General features: G+C 40.7%; 1 protein-coding gene across 4 annotated transcripts in view; it reads right to left on the reverse strand.

The window, feature by feature from the left end:
- The window catches only part of syne2a (spectrin repeat containing, nuclear envelope 2a), a 61,816-nt gene extending 40,305 nt beyond the window's left edge, over positions 1 to 21,511 (reverse strand). For 3 of the 4 annotated variants that reach the window (XM_058057557.2, XM_078799012.1, XM_058057556.2), the window contains exons 1-23: positions 21,352 to 21,511; positions 19,638 to 19,771; positions 19,444 to 19,537; positions 17,735 to 18,430; positions 15,697 to 15,855; positions 13,776 to 13,931; positions 13,455 to 13,696; positions 9,918 to 11,916; positions 8,337 to 8,671; positions 8,113 to 8,257; positions 7,831 to 8,031; positions 7,363 to 7,625; positions 7,145 to 7,295; positions 5,878 to 6,021; positions 5,679 to 5,810; positions 5,422 to 5,604; positions 4,534 to 4,671; positions 3,305 to 3,490; positions 2,758 to 2,880; positions 2,479 to 2,661; positions 2,278 to 2,388; positions 1,495 to 1,590; positions 1,174 to 1,251 (exon numbers count right to left, since the gene is read on the reverse strand). In XM_058057557.2, the coding sequence (XP_057913540.2) occupies positions 1,174 to 1,251; positions 1,495 to 1,590; positions 2,278 to 2,388; positions 2,479 to 2,661; positions 2,758 to 2,880; positions 3,305 to 3,490; positions 4,534 to 4,671; positions 5,422 to 5,604; positions 5,679 to 5,810; positions 5,878 to 6,021; positions 7,145 to 7,295; positions 7,363 to 7,625; positions 7,831 to 8,031; positions 8,113 to 8,257; positions 8,337 to 8,671; positions 9,918 to 11,916; positions 13,455 to 13,696; positions 13,776 to 13,931; positions 15,697 to 15,855; positions 17,735 to 18,430; positions 19,444 to 19,537; positions 19,638 to 19,771; positions 21,352 to 21,501 (6,099 nt within the window). In that variant the 5' untranslated portion in view covers positions 21,502 to 21,511. Of the gene's footprint in view, positions 1 to 1,173; positions 1,252 to 1,494; positions 1,591 to 2,277; positions 2,389 to 2,478; positions 2,662 to 2,757; positions 2,881 to 3,304; positions 3,491 to 4,533; positions 4,672 to 5,421; positions 5,605 to 5,678; positions 5,811 to 5,877; positions 6,022 to 7,144; positions 7,296 to 7,362; positions 7,626 to 7,830; positions 8,032 to 8,112; positions 8,258 to 8,336; positions 8,672 to 9,917; positions 11,917 to 13,454; positions 13,697 to 13,775; positions 13,932 to 15,696; positions 15,856 to 17,734; positions 18,431 to 19,443; positions 19,538 to 19,637; positions 19,772 to 21,351 lie in introns of those variants that run through there. The other variant, XM_058057559.2, reaches the window with a different exon arrangement.
- Between the last annotated feature and the right edge of the window lie 63 nt (positions 21,512 to 21,574).

A 21,574-nucleotide genomic window follows, 5' to 3' on the forward strand; every position in this document is an offset into this window, starting at 1 on the left:
ACAGTTCTGCTGCTCCCTAGAGGCCGCTAACGTTTTTGTGCGGAATTTCACAACAACACAATGTTAGCTGCAGCAACTCTCTCTTTATGTCATGCTCTTCTCCAGCAGATATCTGCAGCTGTGTGTTACCTGATATCAGCCTAAAAATATGATATCGGTATTTGATTTTTTTTCCAATCATGAAAACTGTTAAAGATAACCCGATAACCCAATATCAGCCTAAAAATATGATATCAATCGATATTGGTATCTGATTTTTTTCCTGATCATGAAAACTGATAACCTGATATCAGCCGAAAAATATGATATCAGTCAATATCGGTATCTGATTTTTTTCCTGATCATGAAAACTGATATCAGCCTAACAATATGATATCAGTCAATATCGGTATCAGATTTTTTTTTCCTGATCATGAAAACCAATAACCAGATATCAGCCTAAAAAATGATATCAGTCGATATCGGTATCTGATTTTTTCCTGATCATGAAAACTGATGTCAGCCTAAAAATATGATATCAGTCAATATCGATATCAGTTTTTTTTTCCTGATCGTGAAAACCGATATCAGCCTAAAAATATGATATCAGTCGATATCGATATTTGATTGTTTTCCCGATCATGAGAACCGTTAACCCGATATCAGCCTAAAAATATGACATCGGTCGATATTGGTATTTGATTTTTTTCCTGATCATGAAAACCAATAACCCGATATCAGCCTAAAAATATTATATCAGTCAATATCGGTATCTGATTTTTTCCTGATCATGAAAACTGATATCAGCCTAAAAATATGATATCGGTCGATACTGGTATCTGATTTCTTTTCCAGATCATGAAAACCGATATTAAAACAATGCTGCATACAACACGTGTGTTCATTGCACCAAAGGAGATATGTCATGTTTCACATATCGCTATCAGCTGATATCAGTATCGTAAACTGTTTGATATGTTTGATAACAACGAGAGTTGTTATCAAACATACCTATCTACAGCCCAGAGACAACATTTTCCTTCATACAAGCCGGTGTACAATCACAAAGCTGATATTTAAAGGTACACTTTCTACATATTCTTGCCTTCCAGATAGAGCAAGCAATGCATAATACACACAGTCACGTATGTATAATAAAAACGTTCTCATGAAATATTCTTCAAAAGTGTTTACCTTCACGTCCGATGGTGCGTTCATTTCAGTCGAGTCGTCTCCTTGCACCTCTGAAGCATACAGCGTGTCATCTGGGTCCTGACAAAAGAAGCCATGTCAGTATTCTAATGGAAACGCTCTCTTGTGCACCTTGTATGGGCAGCTGCTTCTGACAGCGCCATAACAACTGGACTAGGCATCTCACCAACACTTATTAGTTATTAGTGCTCAAAGTAACTGACTACAAATGTCAGTACAGGAGAGAAAGAATGACCAGAATGTATTTTTGAGGTCCTATTTAAAAGACATTGTGAAATGAAACCCAAAGTGTTAGAGATTTACCTCGGGAATACTGCATGTTAGTGTGTCAGAGGATGACGAGTGACAACTCTCGTTTTCGTCTACGTCTTCCTCTGAATTAGAGTCCTCAAAAGCCTCCTGGTTTCAGTCATAAGGGCAAACATTGTGATTAAATGTTAGTTGGTGTGAATGAAAATATGGAAAAGAAACATTTTCTTTATAGGAAGAGGACAGGGAAGTCATGTTATATCAATGTGGGTTTACTAGAACCAGTAAGAATGAATGATTTCATACAAAACTTAATGTACAATAATTAGTTAAAAAGCAAATAAAATATTTCAATGAATTATTTTTTAATTAACTTGAATATGGATTAAATATACAATATTCGCAAAATTAATAATGCATTAAATAATAATAAAATGGTCTATGTACAGCAGGGGTGTCCAGAGTGTGCCTGCGGGTCATTTACAGCATGCAGCTGTTGCCTCTGGACATTCTAAAAATAGGATTAAACATGAAAATAATTAAAAAAACAACTTTTTTTGTAATTGTAAAGTAAAGTAGCTTAAGATATATTATTTGAAGCATTTAAGCATATTATTTACTTATTAAAATATAGTATATTATGCATTTATTATGCATTTGATTGGTTAAGATGACATTCGGCTGTGTTAAACCCTCTCACGCCACTTGTGCCGGTGGGAGGGATGGAGGTGTGGGGTGCGTGGCGCTGCGCCAGACACAGCTCGTTGCTGCGGCACCATGCCTGGTCTATGAAATTAGTTGATATTTGGTGGAGAACTAACCCTTAACGATTGTTACCTGGGCAAAGTATCCTTGTGGAGATCCATCAATGTGTGATACTTCTGCACAAAGTTTGGATCTGAGGGCAACATCCTGTCCTCCTCTTGTTTTTTCTTCCAAAACCTTGTCCTTTGACAATGACACAGGCAAAGGCAGTGGACAAAAAGACTTTTAGATGCAAGAAGCGAGGTGGGATGATGAAATCATTCTTTACAGTACCTGGATAAGAATGACTTGTTGCTGAGTGAGCTGCTCCAACTCTTTCAGCACCTGCAGGAGAACTTTCATTCTGGAGAACACCACCAAAGTCTCCTTTATCTCTTGTGGGAGGCGTAAATCTTCTTCATAGCTCTCCATCTCGTCCAATGTCTTCTGCATGGAGTGGACATTGTCCAGGATGACCTTTGCAGTCAAAATGAAGAAAAAGTGTGACGATTTTAAGCACACAAAATGTTCTATTGGAAAGAATGACTATAAATGAGCCAATCATCACCACACCTGCTGGTTGTGAAGATGCTCTATCAAGGTGATGCTGGAGTCGTTTGTAGAAGATAAAATTATTTTAATTTTTGGGACATTTTCCTCCAGAGTCTTTAGCTCATCTTCCAAGGCTTCCACTTCCTGTAATAAGGTTATGACCAAAACATTTTCAGTCCTTTGATTTGTATTTCAATAGTTCCTGTATTCTGAGCATTCCAGATTTAATGAAAAGAAAAATAACATTATTTAAAAGGACTTGCTTTTTCTTGATAGTCTCTTTATTTGACAATAGATCATCTTTTGTTATAAAGAAAATTAGTTTTTTTTGCCTGATTTCTTAATATGGGTCAAATCAATTAAATAAATGCGTGTCTTGTTGGGCTACTGAATTTGGTCCTTGTATAATCTGCCATGTCCTAATGTAGTAAAGTAAAAAGGGGGCAGTGACTTACTTCAGGCAGTGACGGAAGCCTAAATTTAGCATTAAAAACATTTCCAGTGAACACTGCCACCACTAACAGATGCTCACAGAACAGCAAAAAAAAAACCTTTCTTAAAAGCATACCCTGGCAGCTTGTAGGAGCTGCTCCATTGGCTCCAAAATGTTCTTTTGCATCTTTTCCACCTCTTTGTCCATGCTATCCATATGTTCCTCCTGTGCACTGAGGTCACACACAGCGGAGATCTCAGCTAACACTGGTCTGTAATCTTTCAGACTGCTCCCGATTCTTGCAGAATCATCCAAGACCATCTGGAGATGAGGATAGAAAAACAATCATTATGTGAGTACTATAGGATGTAAATGAATGGGGCAATACAATGGAAATGAAACATGGATATAACTTAGATCAAAGTAGAGCTTCAAAAAAATGCAAAAACAAAATGGGATTGAGAGAACTGAATAAAAAAGCATTAAAGTGAATTTGGCTGTTCATCAACTGATCAAAAGTTTAAGACCACAGCCTTTAAAAGTCAAAATCTTGACAAAACTGTGGATCCAATGTCATTTTTATCATGATCTCTTGTTGGTAAAAGTAAGAAAGCTTTCTCTCTTTGAGTGCTCAGTGGGGTTGCTAAGCAACATAAGCGTGCCAATGCCAATGCAAATTTTTAAATCTTTTCCAAGATCCCGATGGTTATGCAACACAAAAGCCAAGTGGTCGATGTCACCAGCCCTGAGCAAGAAGATCCGATTGGCTGTCCGTCAAGAAACATGACTATCCTCGGTCCAAATTAAGGTTGTTACCGGTGCCGAGTGCAGTCCTTGGTGCCCTGATGTCTTGACAAGAAGATCCCACCTGAAATGTTTTCCACAAGGCACAGTGGAGCTTCAAGTTGTGCAGGGGCGTCAAACGATAGATGGCTATGTGGAGATGTTGCAGGGAGCATCACTGCTGAAGGCCCTCGTCTGTGTGGTAATGATTGGCTTTTTCAACAGGACAACGGTGCAGTTCACAAAGTTCACAACATTCATCCTCCTGGAAACACCGGCATCAAGCACGCACAAACCAATTGTTGAGGTGATTAACAGGTCCGACGCAGCTACTCTTTTCTAAGTGTGTTTATGAATTTTTCATTTCCATTTAAGTTGTTTTTTTTTAGCTATGGTCTTTTGATCAGCTGATGAAGAGAATGTTTTAAGGTGAATGGTTCTTATTGCATTTTGAAGCCCTACTTAAAACCTCATTTGTATGAATGTATGTATGTATGCATGCATGTATGTATGTATGTACATATGCAGTGGAAGAGGAAGCACCAAAGTGTGTGTGATGAGAAATGTGTGGGGCTACACACCTGCAGGGAGTTTGCATGATTCTGGAGGCCTCTGGCTGTCAAAAGAGAGCAGGGGTTACTTAGCCATGCCTGGGCCTCATCTAACCAGCAGGTGGCGCTGCTCAGAAGGTTTTCAAACTCTTGCAAAAAGGTGGGAATCTAGAAAGGAAAGAAGAGGATGCATAATTGCACTAGAGCAGGGGTCTCAAACGCCAAATGTGGCCGGCAGGACACTAGTTTGAGGCCCCCACCTTGATATGAAAGTTTAATGTTAGTGCGGCCAGCGCAAGTTTGATATGGATGCTGTATGGTATCATGTACCCAGAAAAAAATATTATGTTTGATTAATGTTCATGTTAAAGGTTAAATAACTGTTAATAGTTATCCTCCCTATCCGTGTGGAAGTGGTAAGTTTTTGGCTTTTTAAGTTTAAAGGAAATAACTTGGAGGCTACCGTTTAGGTCGCTAGCTCTCTAGTTTCTCTACCCACCAACTATATGTGGTTTCTTAATTTTTAATTATTTGCCGTTTTATTATTATTATATTTATTTATTACTGATTGATTTTCTTTATTCTTGATCTTATTTTGTGTAGAAAAATAAAAATGAAGATATTTGAGAACAGTGGAATCTTTTATCAGAGCTTTTCTTGTAAAAAATCGGAACCAAAGCAAAGTTTATTAATTTTTCTGTTTTTAATAAATGCGTTTTTTTTGTTTTTTTTTGGAAAACCTGATGCGGCCCAGCCTCGCCCAGACCCTAGCTCCAGTGGCCCCCAAGTAAATTGAGATTGAGACCTCTGCACTAGAGTAAGGTGGATTGAGAAAAAATAAGTTGGATGAAGAAATCCTACAAACACAACACAATGGGCCGGCTGTCCCATTACGTGTCAATGTGATGTATGTCTGACCTTGTTGAGGAAAGTAGTGCGCTGCTCGGCCATCTGTGCCACATCTTGGTAGAGCTGCTGTGGATGTGTCAGCTGGTCCATGAAGAGGTGCGCTTGGTCTGGTTGCTCCTCAACAAGATCCTGCACCTCACTCTCCAGAAGCATCAAGCGACTGTGACATGAGTCCAACTTGTCCCACACATGCTAGAAAACACAAGACACTTAATTATGAATGACCCGAGTCTCAGTGAGTTCAACTTTAATGCGACCTCACTCACTTTGAGATTATTTTTAGCCTCAGTGACATTGGTACTCCATTGCTCCAGTGATGTCTTCACTTGGTCCAGGCCACTAGTCAACTCTGTTATTTGACAAGCCAGTTTTCTAACTGCAGGGCTCTGCTCTGTTATCTGCAGAGAAGCCCCAAGTAAGTACAGTAGATACAGAAATAATGGAGGATGGTCTCATCTACTATACCTTCTTCTCAGCTGCAAGCACAGACTCTTGAACGGTTTCTATGCGCTTGCCAATATCAGAAGGAATGTCAGTATATTGCTGGCGCACACTGTCCTCAATGCACTTTATATTGGTCTTCTGAGCAGACAGATCTTTTCTCAGCTCCTTCAAGAAGGAATAAATAGGATAAAATTAAAAGATAGTGGGCTGCACGATGAAGGTGGTTAGCGCACAGGCCTAATAGCTAGGAGACCCGAGTTCAATTCCACCCTCGGCCATCTCTGTGTGGAGTTTGCATGTTCTCCCCGTGCATGCGTGGGTTTTCTCCGGGTACTCCGGTTTCCTCCCACATTCCAAAAACATGCTGGGTTGATTGGCGACTCCAAATTGTCCATAGGTATGAATGTGAGTGTGAATGGTTGTTTGTCTATATGTGCCCTGTGATTGGTTGGCCACCAGTCCAGGGTGTACCCCGCCTCTTGCCCAAAGACAGCTGGGATAGGCTCCAGCACCCCTGCGACCCTCGTGAAAATAAGCAGTAGAAAATGAATGAATCAAAAGATAGTGGGAAACCACAAGTCACTTTGAGAGAGAAAGAGAATGGATGAGAGAGAGAATTGTGTTTTCAATAAAAAAAAGGCCCAAATTAAATAACTTTACACCCACAATAATGTTCCAATTTATGCCCTCTTTCAATTAACTGTGAGCTATGTGTGTGGTCTACAGAAGCAAATAACTGTCAGGGTAATTAATTATTCATTCATTCATTGATTTTCTCCAGCTTTTTCCTCCCGAGGGTCGCGGGGGGTGCTGGAGCCTATCCCAGCTGTCTTCGGGCAAGAGGCGGGGTACACCCTGGACGGGTGGCCAGCCAATCACAGGGCACATATAGACAAACAACCATTCACACTCACATTCATACCTATGGACAATTTGGAGTGGCCAATTAACCTAGCATGTTTTTGGAATGTGGGAGGAAACCGGAGTACCCGGAGAAAACCCACGCATGCACGGGGAGAACATGCAAACTCCACACAGAGATGGCCGAGGGTGGAATTGAACGGTAATTAATTAGCTCCAAGTAAGAAAATATTGATGGCTGTAAGCAACCTCCAGATGTACTTACTTTTTTATTCATTCTACAAGTATAAAGCGTAATCAGCATCCAGCAGCTTTATCTACCTCTGTATGTGCTTTAAAACATTGGTTGTGCTACTCAGCTGCTGTACACTCATCAAGCTGTTTACAATCAACTCATTAAAGTTATTGATGCTAGCTGATGTATAACCTGGTGTTGTTCCGAACTCATGTTGGTTTCCAGCACGGCGTTAATGGTGAACAAGCTCTTCTCCACCTTTCCGATCTTCTCCACAACCTGTTGTCTCTCCTTCTCTTCCATCTGAGCAACAGCTATCACATGGAGGTTTCTTTCTTTCAAACTGTAAAGGGTAGAATCATTTTTAGTATCTCTGCTACAGTGCATCTGTGCATCTCTGAAACACTAACCGTGCGATACTTTCTTGAATCTTCACAAGTGTTTCTCCAAAAGGTCCAGGTAGGCTACAGAGTTCTTTGGACGTGGTTAAGCTTAAGGCATGCTCTAGTCTGTGTTCCAAGGAGGCCAAAGTCTGACGCTCTTGTTCCAGGCCAACCTGCTGCTGCTCTGCCTGGGCAAGAAGCTTTTGGAGTTCATCTTGGGTGAACACTGCAGTGGAGGAGTCAGAAACTTTGACTTGGAGTGTAGACAGTGTGCTGCAACACTGCTCCACCTATGGTAGAATATATAGAATATTTTTGATTATTATGCAGAAGAAACTATTTATTTTGGTGCTCATTATCACTTGACAATATCAAGATGCACACAGACACCCCAAAAATCCCACCTACACTTTTAGAATGTGTGATAGTCTTATCACTCACACGGTAACTAAATTTTGCTGCATTTACGTGTGCTCGTAATTCCAAGAGACTTACACTAGTTGTGATGTCTTTCCATTCCTCCACTCTCTGATCTGTTTGTGCCATGAGCAGACCAACACTATGCCGCAGTGAGACCCAGCGCCTCCACAAGGCACCTAGCTCACCATCCTTTCCAACTCCACAACCCTGCATGGGACATCTACATCGAAGTTCTTCTATCCTTCCAGCAAGCATCCGGACAACTTCCATCAGACCCTTAATGGGGGATTAGGTATAACGTTCATAAAACTGTATGGAAATTTACTTGAAGTGCAACAAAATCATTACTGGGCCTACCTTAGCTCGTTTGTGTTGTGTTGCACATTTATCATATGAGGTCACTTCCTCTGAAGCACATTCAGACAGCTGTGCTTCAAATCCAGTAAGTTGATACTGTATGTCTAAATGGCAAGCCCCATGGCTTTGTTGTCGAAGTTCACATCTGTGAAACATATTTTTTGGTTAATTACTGCGTAAACCCCAAACATGAACACAAGGCATAATAATAACAGAGCCAATACCTCTGCAAGGAATCCAGTCTGAGCTTAGCTTGAGCCTCCAGTATGGCTCGTCCCACCAACAACCGGCTGACAATGCTGATGTGCAGATCTTCAGTCTTTGCACAAGAAAGGCAAGGTTGTTGGGGCACCAGTTCAATAAGGTGCTGGATGTGAGCTTGAAATCCATCTTCGAGGGCTTCAATGGCCTGCTGAGTCTGATGTTGTTCCTCGGTACAGTCCAGAAACCCACCAGGAGCTGATAAAAATGTAATTTCAGCATTATGAAGGAAGCGAATCGCTCCTTGAGCAGCCCAGTGGTAATCCTTTAAGGACTCTCGCGCCTTGGACAAACTTTCCTGTTGAATATAATTCAAGATACTACTTTAATTGTCTGTTACAGTAGAACCTTGAAAGCTGAACAGCAGTCATACAATATATCCAACATGACAGACATGCTAACAGAGGTCATTGATGTTATGATAATATAACTTCAATTCAGCAATCGTCACAGGATTAAGTCAGTGTGTTGATTGGCTTTTAGTGGATTTGATGCAATGTGACATGTGTGAGGTGCATCAGCAACACAACAGAACTTTACATTATGGCTTTGTCACTAAAGCAAAGACAGTGGTTAACTTGTATTCATTTTAAAACACAAATTTTGTCTCTATTCTGGTTGCAGCAGATGGAACTCCCCTGTGCTCCTGATCAAGGTCTGGAGCCCCAACAAGAACAGAACAGCTAAGAATGGTAAATAAAATGACTTGTGGATAGGAGGTGTCAACAGCACTGCACCTCTGCTTAGCTTTTGGCTTTGACCTGATAGTGTTCTGTGTCACATACAAGAAAATACATTGTGATTTGTAGTGCGAGTAGGGAACAGGTGGAGAAGATGCTAGAAGAGTGGAGGTTTACCCTGGAAAGGAGAGGAACGAAGATTAGCCGCAGCAAGACAGAGTATATGTGTGTGAATGAGAGGGACCCAAGTTGAAGAGTGAGGTTACAAGAAGAAGAGATACAGAAGGTGGAGAGAAGAAGTACCTGGTGTCAACAGTTCCGGACAATGGAAATTGTGAAAAGGACGTGAAGAAGCGTGTGCAGGCAGGATGGAACGGGTGGAGAAAAGTGTCAGGCGTGATGTGTGATAGAAGAGTTTCAGCTAAAATGAAAGGAAAGGTATACAAAACTGTGGTGAGAGCAGCCATGTTGTTTGGTCTAGAGACTGTGCCACAGAGGAAAAGACAGGAGATGAGGGTGCTGAGGTTCTCATTGGGAGTGACCAGGATGGATAGGATCAGGAATGAGTGACATTACATGAGTGACATCAGAGGGGGCAGACTGAGATGGTTGGGACATGTCCAGAGGAGAGATAGGAAATATATTAGTAGAAGAATGCTGGTCGGAGGCGTAGAGAGACAGATGCAGAAGACAGGTTTGGATGAAGGAGATTGATTTGCTGTGGGGACCCCTGAAGGGAATAGCCCAAAGAGAAAGAAGAAGAAGTCACATACGAGAAAAAACAATGGAGGATCTTCACTCCAGGAACTTCCAATGGATGGAGAAACTTGGTGTGAATGTGAAAGGTTCCACATCATGGCTTACCATCTGTATATGACATTTCTGCATGGCAGCATCTTGAAGTAACTCCAGATCACTGTGACTTTTGAGGTTGATTTTCCCTTTCCAAGCCAAAACATGCAACACTCGCATCCCAGACTCCATGTTTCTCCAGATAACCCAATGCCTTAGTAGCGCAACATCAATGTTTTTTTCATCTGGACTGACTGGTTCGGTGTCTTGCAGCTCCTTTGTTGTTCTTTGAAAAAAGTCCTTTAAAGCAGCGAGCTCGGAGGAAAAATGCAAACCCAGAAGAAGCTTGCATTCTAGATGTTTTATCTCATCTGTGGCAGCGTGCTCCCAAGAAGCAAACATCTCCACCATGCAGCGAATGCGTCGCCTTTCTGAATTCAGCTCTGTTGGGTAAAGCTCCTGGGCGATCACCTCCAGTTGGTCTGCTGCTTCTTGACACTGTGTCTTCATCATTGGGAGCTCAACCAAGAGGACCTGGCACACTCTGAACCTCTCACCCAAACTTAAACTTCTATTTTTGGCCTGCTGGATTTGCTCTTTCCCAATGTCTCTTGAATCCTCCATTTGTTTCTTCAGGTGCAGATACTTGTCTTGTTCAATTATGTGAATACTAAGAACTTTGCACCTCTCTTGCAGTTCTCCAATGGTGCACAGCAGAGAGCTACGTTGCACCTCCTTGCAGTGTTGAATCTCCTGTACTTGACACTGGTGCTCCATGAGCATGTGCTTCAGGAGGGTAATCGTTGAGGGTGTTTCCTGTGTCATTGGGAACCTCTGCTGGTCCAAACAAGAGGCTACGTTCTTCAGACTGTCCTTAATGGTGGCTAGTTCCTCATCAGAAGAGGTACGCTCATGAATCAGCTCTTCCAAATGCCAGCTGGTCGCTGTCTCCCGTGCCAGCAATCCATCTAATTCTGTCCAGATGCCGGAGAGCCTGTTGACAAGGTAGCGGCTCTCCCCAGGGGTTAGGCCTTCTGCTACTCCTTTGCATCTTTTCTCCAAAGCCTCAACCATGTTTAGATGTTTTTTGATATCATGAGCAGCTACTTGGTGACTTTCTAGCTTGGTCTCAAGTGTGCTGATGTCGACTCTTAACACGTTTTCAACATGAGCACAAGGGTCTCTGTTAGTACTTCTTTCTTTTAGCCAAGCATCCATGCTATCGAGTTGGAGTAATAGTTTCTCCCTTTCCTGTAGATTTGCTGTCATTGTGTGGAGAACCTGATCCAAGCTTTCGGTGATGATTTCATACAGATCTTCTACTGCATTCAACATTTGGTCATCATTAGCAATGTCGGAAGCTTCACTAAGCTTCATTTGTGACCTTCTCGTCATTATCTCAGTGCGATATTCATCCATTTCAGCAATCTGAATATGAGCTTCTTCTGGGAAAAGAGACAACTTCTTGGAAATCAAAATATGGTATTCGATCTGTTTCGCCCATGTGATCCAGTCTTTGAACTGCTTTGCAGCTGCAAAGGCATCATCAGGGCCACAAATGCAGGAGTTGCTTTTGGTGGTTCTCAGTAAGGTCCCCAACTCTTCCAGGTAATGTTTAATGCCATACTTCTCTTTTTGTCCCACAGAGAACTGGAAAAGAGAATCTGACATGGATTGTAAGTGAACATGCAGCTGGTTGCACATTTTTAAGTTTGTGCTCAGGCAAATCAGTTCAAAAGTGCTTTTGGTGTCATGGCACAGAATGGATTCTTGGATAGCTCCAATTTTGTCCTTAAGCTGTTTAGCCTCCTTCATAAGAAGGGAGGATTGTGATGCAATGTTAGCGGCGTGCCATAAGGCTCTCTTGATGCTTCCTTTCAAAAGCCTCCAATCATCCTGGACATCTCCAAGCTGAGCCAGAAGAGCACCGGAACTTTCAGCGTCACTCAAATGCACGGCCAAGTGGCTACTCAATGCAAGAAGTTCTTGCCACATTTCTTCACGATACTCCAAAGATTGTAGAAGGGAGTTGAACTTTTCAGCTTGTAAAGTGCTGCTCCCCAAAGAATGCCTGAAGAAAACCCAAAATAAAACAACATTAATCAAAGTTCAAACCAGACAAACTTGAATATAGAAAACTGGTGCATATTGTAGTGAGGACAGTTGCTTCAGGTGGAACATTGTTAGGGACTGGTGGTACCTCGCTACATCGCGGTTCCAACATCACTACCTCACTGTATCTGTTTTGTGGTTGACTATGGTCCTTCTTTCTCTTTCAGCTTTTACCTTCAGGGGTCGCCACAGCAAATCAATCTCCTCCATCCAATCCTGTCTTCTGCATCTGTCTCTCTCAAGTGCTCCTTCACTACATCCATAAAGCTCCTCTTTGGTCTTCCTCTATGCCTCCTACCTGGCAGCATCCTTCTACCAATATATTCACTATCTCTCCTCTGGACATGTCCCAACCATCTCACTCTGGCCCATAACTGACTTTATCTCCAAGGCCTCTAACATGTAATGTCCCTCTGATCCTATCCATCCTGGTCACTCCCAATGAGAAACTTAGCATCCTCATCTCTGCTACCTCCAGTTCTGCTTCCTGTCTTCTCCTCAGTTGACTATGGTCCTTTATTAGCAATAGAAATATTGAAAAGGGAGTGAAAAAAGTACGTCCCCAATTCCGTGTGGCAGTGGTAAGTTTTTGGCTTCGTACTTTGTCCTTCTTCCCCACTCCATTTGAAACCCTTTCTTAAGTTTAGTATCTTGCTAGTATGCTATACTTAAAGCTGTGGCCATCTCTTGTGTCCTTGCAGTGATTGATCCCGCAGCCTGCACATGTCTCAAACATGCAGCCCGCGGGCCAAATGTGGCCCGCAGGACACTAAGTTTGAGGCCCCCGTCTTGATATGAAAGTTTAATGTTAGTGCGGTCCACACAAGTTTCACATGGATGCTGTATGGTATCATATACCCAGAAAAAATTATTACGTTTGATTAATGTTCATGTTAAAGGTTAAATAACTGTTCCTAGTTAATCCCCCTATCCGTGTGGAAGTGGTAAGTTTTTGGCTATTTAAGTTTAAAGGAAATAACTTGAAGGCTACCGTTTAGGTTGCTAGCTCTCTAGTTCGCGAGTTAGCATGTGTCTCAAGACCCTGTAGTTGCACAATATGTTGTTTTAGACCCCTGGTGTTAACAAACAATAATAGGAGTGCAAAAGTACTATTGGGTATTTCATGTCAATATAGCTCTAATAATTCAGAAGATCTTTTTTCTATCTATTTAATATGTTCCAATCACATTAATGGTGTCAGTTGAGATTATGAATAGTGATTGATTTAAATAATTGTGTTTTTCTATTGAGGTACAAAAGCCTTCATGGCACGGTACAGCATTGTAAAAGTTGCTTGTTTGTGAGTGTTGTGTCAGTAAAAGAATACAGTATGTGTTCCGTTTTTGCCTCAAGTTTCAGTCATTAACTAAACAGCCTGTGACTGCCGCTATAGGCCATCTGACTATTTCGTTTCACCTTGACATTGTAATGTGTACTGAATCCCATACAATCATTACAAATTTGAACATTTAAGGTTCCAACCATGACTCCACTCACAAGTTCATTTTGTTCTTCTGAGCTGCTACGGCCTCCAGGAAAGCTTTGGTTTTCTTCAGCTGACTGTGATACCGTTTGACCTGATCCAGTTGTGCTGTTTTGACTTGAACTGTAGCGGAGGCATCCAGAAGCGCAGTACTCCACTGGGCTTCAAGTCTTTTCAAAACATTTGGACTCCAAAGCTGAGATAAATTGGTACTTTTCATCATGGCAACTTGGTCCACCACGCTACGCTTGTAGTCCTGCAGTAGACAGAATGGATTGAGTTTACATTTGGTGAGTATTGGTATTATATACAAAACAATATATATTTGTATTTACCTCTGCCTCCTCCAGTTGTTTGGCCATGGCTGAGATATCCAGCTGTGCTGGATGATAGCGACATACTAGAATCTTTTGGACTGTTCTTACCATTCTGATCTCCGCTTCACTGGGTGATGACTGAAGGCACCAATTTAAATCCATGTATAATGTCCTCTGTAAAACAAACAATTGACTGAACTTAGATACTGAAAAATAAAAAATTAAAAAATGCATGTAATATATCTAACAGCACCTTTTAGCCCTTTCCTTCATTTTTGCTGTTGTTTTTTTTGGTTAATTTTATTTTTACAATGTGCTGCAGGCCAGCAAAAAAAAGTTTTAGGCCGCAAAATAGCCCATTGGATAAAAATGGACAATAATTTTTCAAAACCCTTGAAACAATCAAAAAACATCCATCAAGACAGCAGAGACACAAGTGGCAGTACAGTTAGCATAGGATGAATAAACTACTATTAATGTTAGCATTGGTGATTACATGTATGATGTTGATTTTATGGCTGCACGGCGGTAGAGTGGTTACCACACAGGCCTCACAGCCAGGAGTCCTAATTCCACCCTCGGGTATCTCTGGGTGGATGCATGTTCTCCCCGTGCATGGGTTTCCTCCCAAATTCCAAAAACATGCTCGGTTAATTGGCCACTCCAAATTGTCCATAGGTATGAATGTGAGTGTGAATGGTTGTTTGTCTATATGTGCCCTGCGATTGGCTGGAGACCATATGCCTGGTTCACATATGCCTGGTTGTGCACTCTTGGGAAGCAGCAGGAAATTCCTGCATCTTAGATCCTTCCGCTCAAATTCAAGATAGGAATAAACAAACAGATGGCTGGTAAATTTATCTGCTCACTGTTCTGTGACTATCATTAAAGTGGACCTATTGATCTATAAATGTAGTTAGAATGTTCTATTCTCGTGTTAAACGATGCCAAAGTTTCAGATAATGAGGTTTGTGCATTTGGAAGTGAGCCCTGAAAGAATTTAGGAATGGCTCTGAACACTCGGTGTCAAAGGGTGTTGCAAAACTGTTTCTTTGTGATGTCACAGAGGGGTAGTCTTCCTTATGGCCGTGGCTGTCGGCCAGATACACTCTCTGCCCTGCCCCGAGCTCTGCTTCTCTGTTTACGAGGCACGTTCAGGCAGTTATTGGAGCAAAAGAAAAATACTTTCAACGGTATTTCACACGGGACTGTTTTTGGGAACATGAACGCCAAAATGCTGCTGAAGCCGGAAGCTTTTGCTGGGAAAGGTGCATTAATGTCGGACATGGTGGTTTGAGAGTTTGGTTTGACAGTGCTCACTGTCTGGAACACTGTAGTCCTGCAAAAAAATGTATAATGATCACATTTCCACTGCCGATGTTGTGCCAAGATTGGCTGCAGTTCGTAAAATGAAGGCTCTGACAAAGTGTGTCCGACAATGAGTGCTCCTACTGGGGCAGGCGAGGTTGCCTACTCTTTGAGTTCATAAGCGGTAAGTCAGGGGTCTCCAACCAGTAGCTCATGAGCTGCCAGTAGCTCCTAAACACTTTTCAATTAGCTCTGCAAAGACTTTATTCATTTATTATAACTCCGATATAACCCACTATATTAGAAAGAGGGGTTCGTTCATAGTTTGGGTGTGTGACCAAATACAGCGGAGTGGGTGAAATGAATTAAAAGAGATACAGCTGGAATAGGTGCAGATTCTGGAAGATCTAAAAAGTTTTCTCTGTTGGTTATTGTGTGTAGCTGCTCTACAGGAGTCCACAACTCAATGCAAAAGGTTGAAATATGAGCATAATAGATCCTCTTTTTGTCTTTGAGATATGAACAATTGCTTATACGATACAGGGAGAACATTTTAACATTATAGGGGTGTAAATCTGAAAGACAAATCTCAGAGAGATGAAGATGATATTATAATACAGTCAGTACTCACATTTAGAATGTTGCTTTGTTCTATCATGTTCTGGATCTGAGACAAAATGTCCTGCATGGTAGATCTGCGTTTATATGAAGACAGTCCAGGTGACTCAGGTGTCCTCTCTTGGTCATCCGCCAGCTCCTCCGCACTCTCACGCTCCATGTCTTCTCCAACCTGAAACGATACACACAAAAAGCATGGAATGGTTCATTTTGATCCCTGATGTTTGTGCCCAGATAATAACAGAGCTTCCTGTTCATGTTACTATGTTGACAGTGGCCAGACAAGTCAGTATAGTGTGGAGCAGATGGCTGAATCTAAATGGCTGATTTTAGGAATGAACTGCTATAATGCAGATAAGCACAATAAACAGAAAACTATAAATGACCAATAACTAGAACTGTGTTTTTTGGGGGTCATTATTTTGTATATATTGTACATTGGTTATTGGTTGAATTATGTGTATTTATTTGCATTATACTGACAGCTGTTTGTCCTCTATACACCTACAGCTCTATATACAGTCATACAGGTTAAGCTAACATTATGTTCGTACACAGGAAAAACTCATTGTCCAAAAATATACAAGAGAGGCTACTCATGATCATTATACCAGCTAAAAGAAATCATTAATAATTGTTATTATGTTGTCAGCATAGGTGTGGTCATTTTTTCATTAATTATATTTATTATACATATATAGAGTTCTGTGCATTTTAATTAAAAAAAGTCACAATTTTGGTTAGACCAGGGTTCAATTCCACCCTCGGCCATCTCTGTGTGGAGTTTGCATGTTCTCCCTGTGCATGCGTGGGTTTTCTCCGGGTACTCCGGTTTCCTCCCACATTCCAAAAACATGCTAGGTTAATTGGCGACTCCAAATTGTCCATAGGTATGAATGTGAGTGTGAATGGTTGTTTGTCTATATGTGCCCTGTGATTGGCTGGCGACCAGTCCAGGGTGTACCCCGCGTCTCGCCCGAAGACAGCTGGGATAGGCTCCAGCACCCCCCGCGACCCTCGTGAGGAAAAAGCGGTAGAAAATGAATGAATGAATGAATGAATGAATGAATGAATGAAATCAATTTGTCAATATGAAATGATGCTTATATCACTCATTCTGTACATGGAACACATGAACAATATATAAAATACACAATAATAATTACATGAAATACTATTTTTTTTATCCCTGTGGTTGTCTCACACACTGGAAGGGGCGTTGCAAAGGAGGGGGAAAAGGGAAATTATTGGGAGAAGGAAGTCTTAATAATTAGGCCACTACACTGCCCAGTTATCACTGTCCATTGGAGATCCTTTAACATGTTCAAGGATACCATCTTTTTTCACTTTCACTTTCCTTTTCCTTGATGTACCGCAATCAGAACAATGTGTGTCACGCTTGGGAGATATAAGGGGGGTTAAAATTAGCATGACTATGTATTAATCTTTTAGTTGTGTATAGTATTAATAATTTAAGAGAGGGCGAGGGCCACCTGTATTGCGATCGTAGTTGAATTGAATTGGATCCATTTGTAATTACAAAGTTTAATGCCTTTAAATAGGATGAAAATGCTTGACAAGCACATGAATGTCAAAGTCTGCAGATGAACAATGAAAAAAATATGATTAGAAAATGTCCAAAGGTGGGCGGAATAAATGCCCTAGTTTGCATCTACCAAATGTCAGCGATAACAAGGATTTGTTGAAGAATCATGGAGGTAAAATAGAAAAAATAAGGAAAATGTCAAAGAGGACAAGCAAGGATGGCCAACCTCTACAGTGTCATTTCAACAATAGGTTAATAAACATTTCTTAATTTCAAAAATGTATCATGTTTTATTGCTTATATTTCATAGTACTGGGTCTTGATTAGAACAAGTTATTTTGTTGACAATTACTGCGTTCCTACTTTGACAGTGTGAGACTATTCAAAAATGATGTCATCCAGACAAATAATGACTTTATATTGACATTTATGTAATGATGCGCTCTTTTTAACAACAAAAACCACAAACTGAGAAGAGGCAAGAGGAGAAAGAAACATGACTTACTTGCATCACTTCTGCGTCCTCCAATGATGACAGTAAGTCAGCCACTGTGTAATCAGTCCATCTCTTTGGAATCAAATGCTTATTTTGGCGTGTTTGTGCCTCAGGGTGACACTTATCTGTAATGTCTTCTAGATTGGCATCCGGAAATGTGTCTGTGATGAGGTCACATGACTCGGAGGCCACAGCGTGTGTCTTTTCATGGGTTTCTGCGTATTGTGGTAATTTGACGGCATCTTTCTCTACAATTGGGCTTCTGCTGACATCCTTACCAAGCATATCTGTATCAGTTATTGCCTTCAGTGTGTCTGGTTGTCCCAAGTCCAACACGTCCTCCTCTGATGATGAACATTTGGCTGCAGAAAGGTCACTTCTTGAAGGATTTTGTAAGGTGCTGAGGTCATGTTTTCGCCCAAGTGTCTTTAAGATGTTTGTGTCAGTTTTAGGGGAAGATAAAAGCATCTCTTTTTGAGACTTGAAATGATCAGGACATGATAAGTGAATAGCGGCAAAGGCATCTTTGAAGCGATCTGAAGTATGTTGGACAGAGCTGTCTGTCTTTTGTTGGACTTGTTTGGTATCCAGAAGATTTGACGTAGGCATGGCAGCCTCTGTGGAAGAATAACGTCTTTCCGTGTTGTTGTTCAAAGGCGCAACTTCAGAGTCTACGTCTCTTTCTCCTTGCGTAACCTCTGTAGCCTATGAAATTGAACCAAAACACCAAATTAGAACATCATCACCATCATTATCTGGACAGTCTAACTTAGTTAGTGTCTTCTAAAGTCTCCTTTTTGACAAAGCAACTACATTATTGTAAGAATTATGGCAATTCTTCAATTGAAGGAGAGTTGCATGACAAGAAACACCATTTTGCTCCACTGGCACTATAGAATTCACTATGACACTATGTATAGCACATATACGTACACTCAGTAATCAGTTGTTTTGGACTCCTATGGTGATGAATTAAGACAAGACAGCAAAGAAAGAAAGGGAAGAATTATTGTATTTATGTTTAGATCAGGGGTTTCCAAAGTGTGGCCTGGGAGAATTCTCTATTAAAACGTACAAGTCGAACTGCCTACTAGAGTAGGAAGTGCCTACTCTATTACCCTGCTCTTCGGTCCCACCCTCGCAGGGGTGCTGCCGCCCCCCTATGTGGATCAGTGGTGTGGCTGTGTGTCTGCAAACAGTTGAAAATGCAGGCTGTTTTGTCTATAGATATATATAACTCCTGGCCGAGTGGTTAGCATGTTGACAACACAGTCAGAAGATCGCTTGGGCATCTCGTAGGTGCGTGGGTTTTCTCCGGGTACTCCCGTTTCCTCCCACGTTCCAAAAAACATGCTAGGTTAATTGGCGACTCCAAATTGTCCATAGGTATGAATGTGAGTGTGAATGGTTGTTTGTCTATATGGGTGTACCCCGCGTCTCACCCAAGGTCAACTGGGATAGGCTCTAGCACACCCCTGTGACCTTAAGAGGATAAGCGGTATAGAAAATATGTGTATATGTATACAGTATACATGTGTTGGCTCACAAAATGTAAAATATCAAAGTGGCCCCCATATCCTTTAATATTACAATATGAGGCCCTCGTTGGGAAAAGAAAAGAAAATGAGAAATGAAAACAGAAAATGATTGCAATGGAGGAATTCAAGTCTGGTGCTGAAAAAAAAACAGTACAAGATTGTCTAGAGTTGAACTATTACCTCGTCAGCCAGGGATGGTTTTGATTGGACTGTTTGGCTCCTGACTTTCTCCCCCACGTTAGCCATGTTCACTTTCTGAAAAATGGACCTCAGTCTAGGGGTAGAACAGAGAGCAAAAAAACAGTGTTGAGAAGCGTCAGATTTTCAATAAATAAGTATATTCATTGAAAATAATGGTTGGGCCTCATGTGTACCTGTCAATGTCTGTATTGATGGATTGGATAGTCATGGTGACATCTACTGGAAGCACCTCTTGTGTGCTGGACTCTGCAGTCTTCTGCAGGTCTGAAACTCCTGAGGACAACACTCGCAACCTTGCATCACATTCCTGAGAAAAGATATTCTTGTGTTATTCAGTAAAAAAAGAATAATGATCTTCATTCACACCAACTTATGATGTAATTTTTATATGCTGACGATTATTTTTTTAATTTTACTGGATGAGCTGCATCAAAAACGCATTTTACTTCTGGACTCTGGACGCTGCCCCGTCGTGTGACTCACTCTCCCCATCCCACAGCGAGCCTCCCTATCATTCATCAGCTTGTGGGAGGAAAGACTAATTGATTAATTGATTGACTTTTTACATGCATGACTTTACAGTGGAGCAATGCCACGTTTTAGACTTGATGGATTATTTTATTTTTCGAATCCTTTCTATTTTTAAAAAGTCCCAAATAAGTGTTCTTCCAGGAACGGGAAGTTTCTCTAAAGCAGTGATTCCCAAAGTGAAGGGCCGTGGTGGTATTGCAGGTGGGCCATGAGAGGTCATTAAAAATATGTTTCATTTTTCATTCATTCATTCATTCATTCATTTTCTACCGCTTTTCCTCATGAGGGTCGCGGGGGTGCTGGAGCCTATCCCAGCTGTCTTCGGGCGAGAGGCGGGGTACACCCTGGACTGGTCGCCAGCCAATCACAGGGCGCACACAGACAAACAACCATTCTGATTCATTTTGGCAAATATTCATTCATTTATTCATTCATTTTCTACCGCTTTTTCCTCACGAGGGTTTTGCAAATATTATTTAAAAAAATATTTTATTGTAAAATAGTTACTGCACAATTAAAAAAAAATATTTATAGGCCTAAGTAATAACCTATTGAGTGTTTTTGACTTGTCACAATATTTTAGGAACCTTATACAGTTTATGATTGAAACGTAGCTCTCTGGTCATCAAGCCAGTCTTGAATGCAGTTATGAAAAGTATGAGAATTAATCTTGTGCGGGCTTCCTTTATCCCCCTGCTTTCATTTCAATCCTGAATCTTTATAATAATAATAATAATAATGTAAAAATATTATATTAATTGTAATATAAAATATATATCATTAATAATATATAAAATAATAGTTAAATTAAAATTAAAATTAAAATTAAAATTAAAATTAAAATTAAAATTAAAATTAAAATTAAAATTAAAATTAAAATTAAAATTAAAATTAAAATTAAAATTAAAATTAAAATTAAAATTAAAATTAAAATTAAAATTTTTTATTTTAATTAAAAATGAGTTAAGTGCTCTGAGAATGTAGCATTTCGTCTATGTACCCTTTATAGGACAAAGGTGGGCCGCTGACCTTTTTTAGATTTTCAAGTGGGCCTTAGTTGATAAAGTTTGGGAAACCCTGCTCTACAGGATAACAAAACAATAAGTCAAATAACAATAATTTTTTTTTTATGTGATTTCTTATAATGTAATGGCACTTAGTGTGACATGTGTTTGTGTGTGAGGGAGTGGGGAAAAAGTTAGGACAATTCCATGGGCCCTTGATTGACAGGAGTCTGCCCAAGAGGGCCCAGAATTCCCAGCAGGACCCCTGATCATGATTCACATCTTTTGCAGAAAACACAATTTTTAGGGGAACAAAGAGATATATTCTTGAATAGTCTTGGTCCTACTTTACCTGCATCAGACAGCAGGGTTGTTTCCACTGGCTGCTAGGATCCAGCGCCATCGTGTGGCTTTGGGATGTACTGACTTGCTGGTGCAGCCCAGCATTATTTTCAGACGTGCAGCTGCTACAGATGGAGTGCTTGGACGCAACAAGTTGCATAAGCTCTTTGTCTAGCTTTGTTATTTGTTGTAGCAAAGCCTACAGGAGCAGAAAAAATGGATGATAATTAACA

Source organism: Doryrhamphus excisus, linkage group LG19 (genome assembly GCF_037039965.1).
Source record: "Doryrhamphus excisus strain RoL-2023G ecotype Guam linkage group LG19, RoL_Dexc_Guam_v1.1, whole genome shotgun sequence".
In the NCBI taxonomy this organism is placed as follows: Eukaryota; Metazoa; Chordata; class Actinopteri; order Syngnathiformes; family Syngnathidae; genus Doryrhamphus; species Doryrhamphus excisus.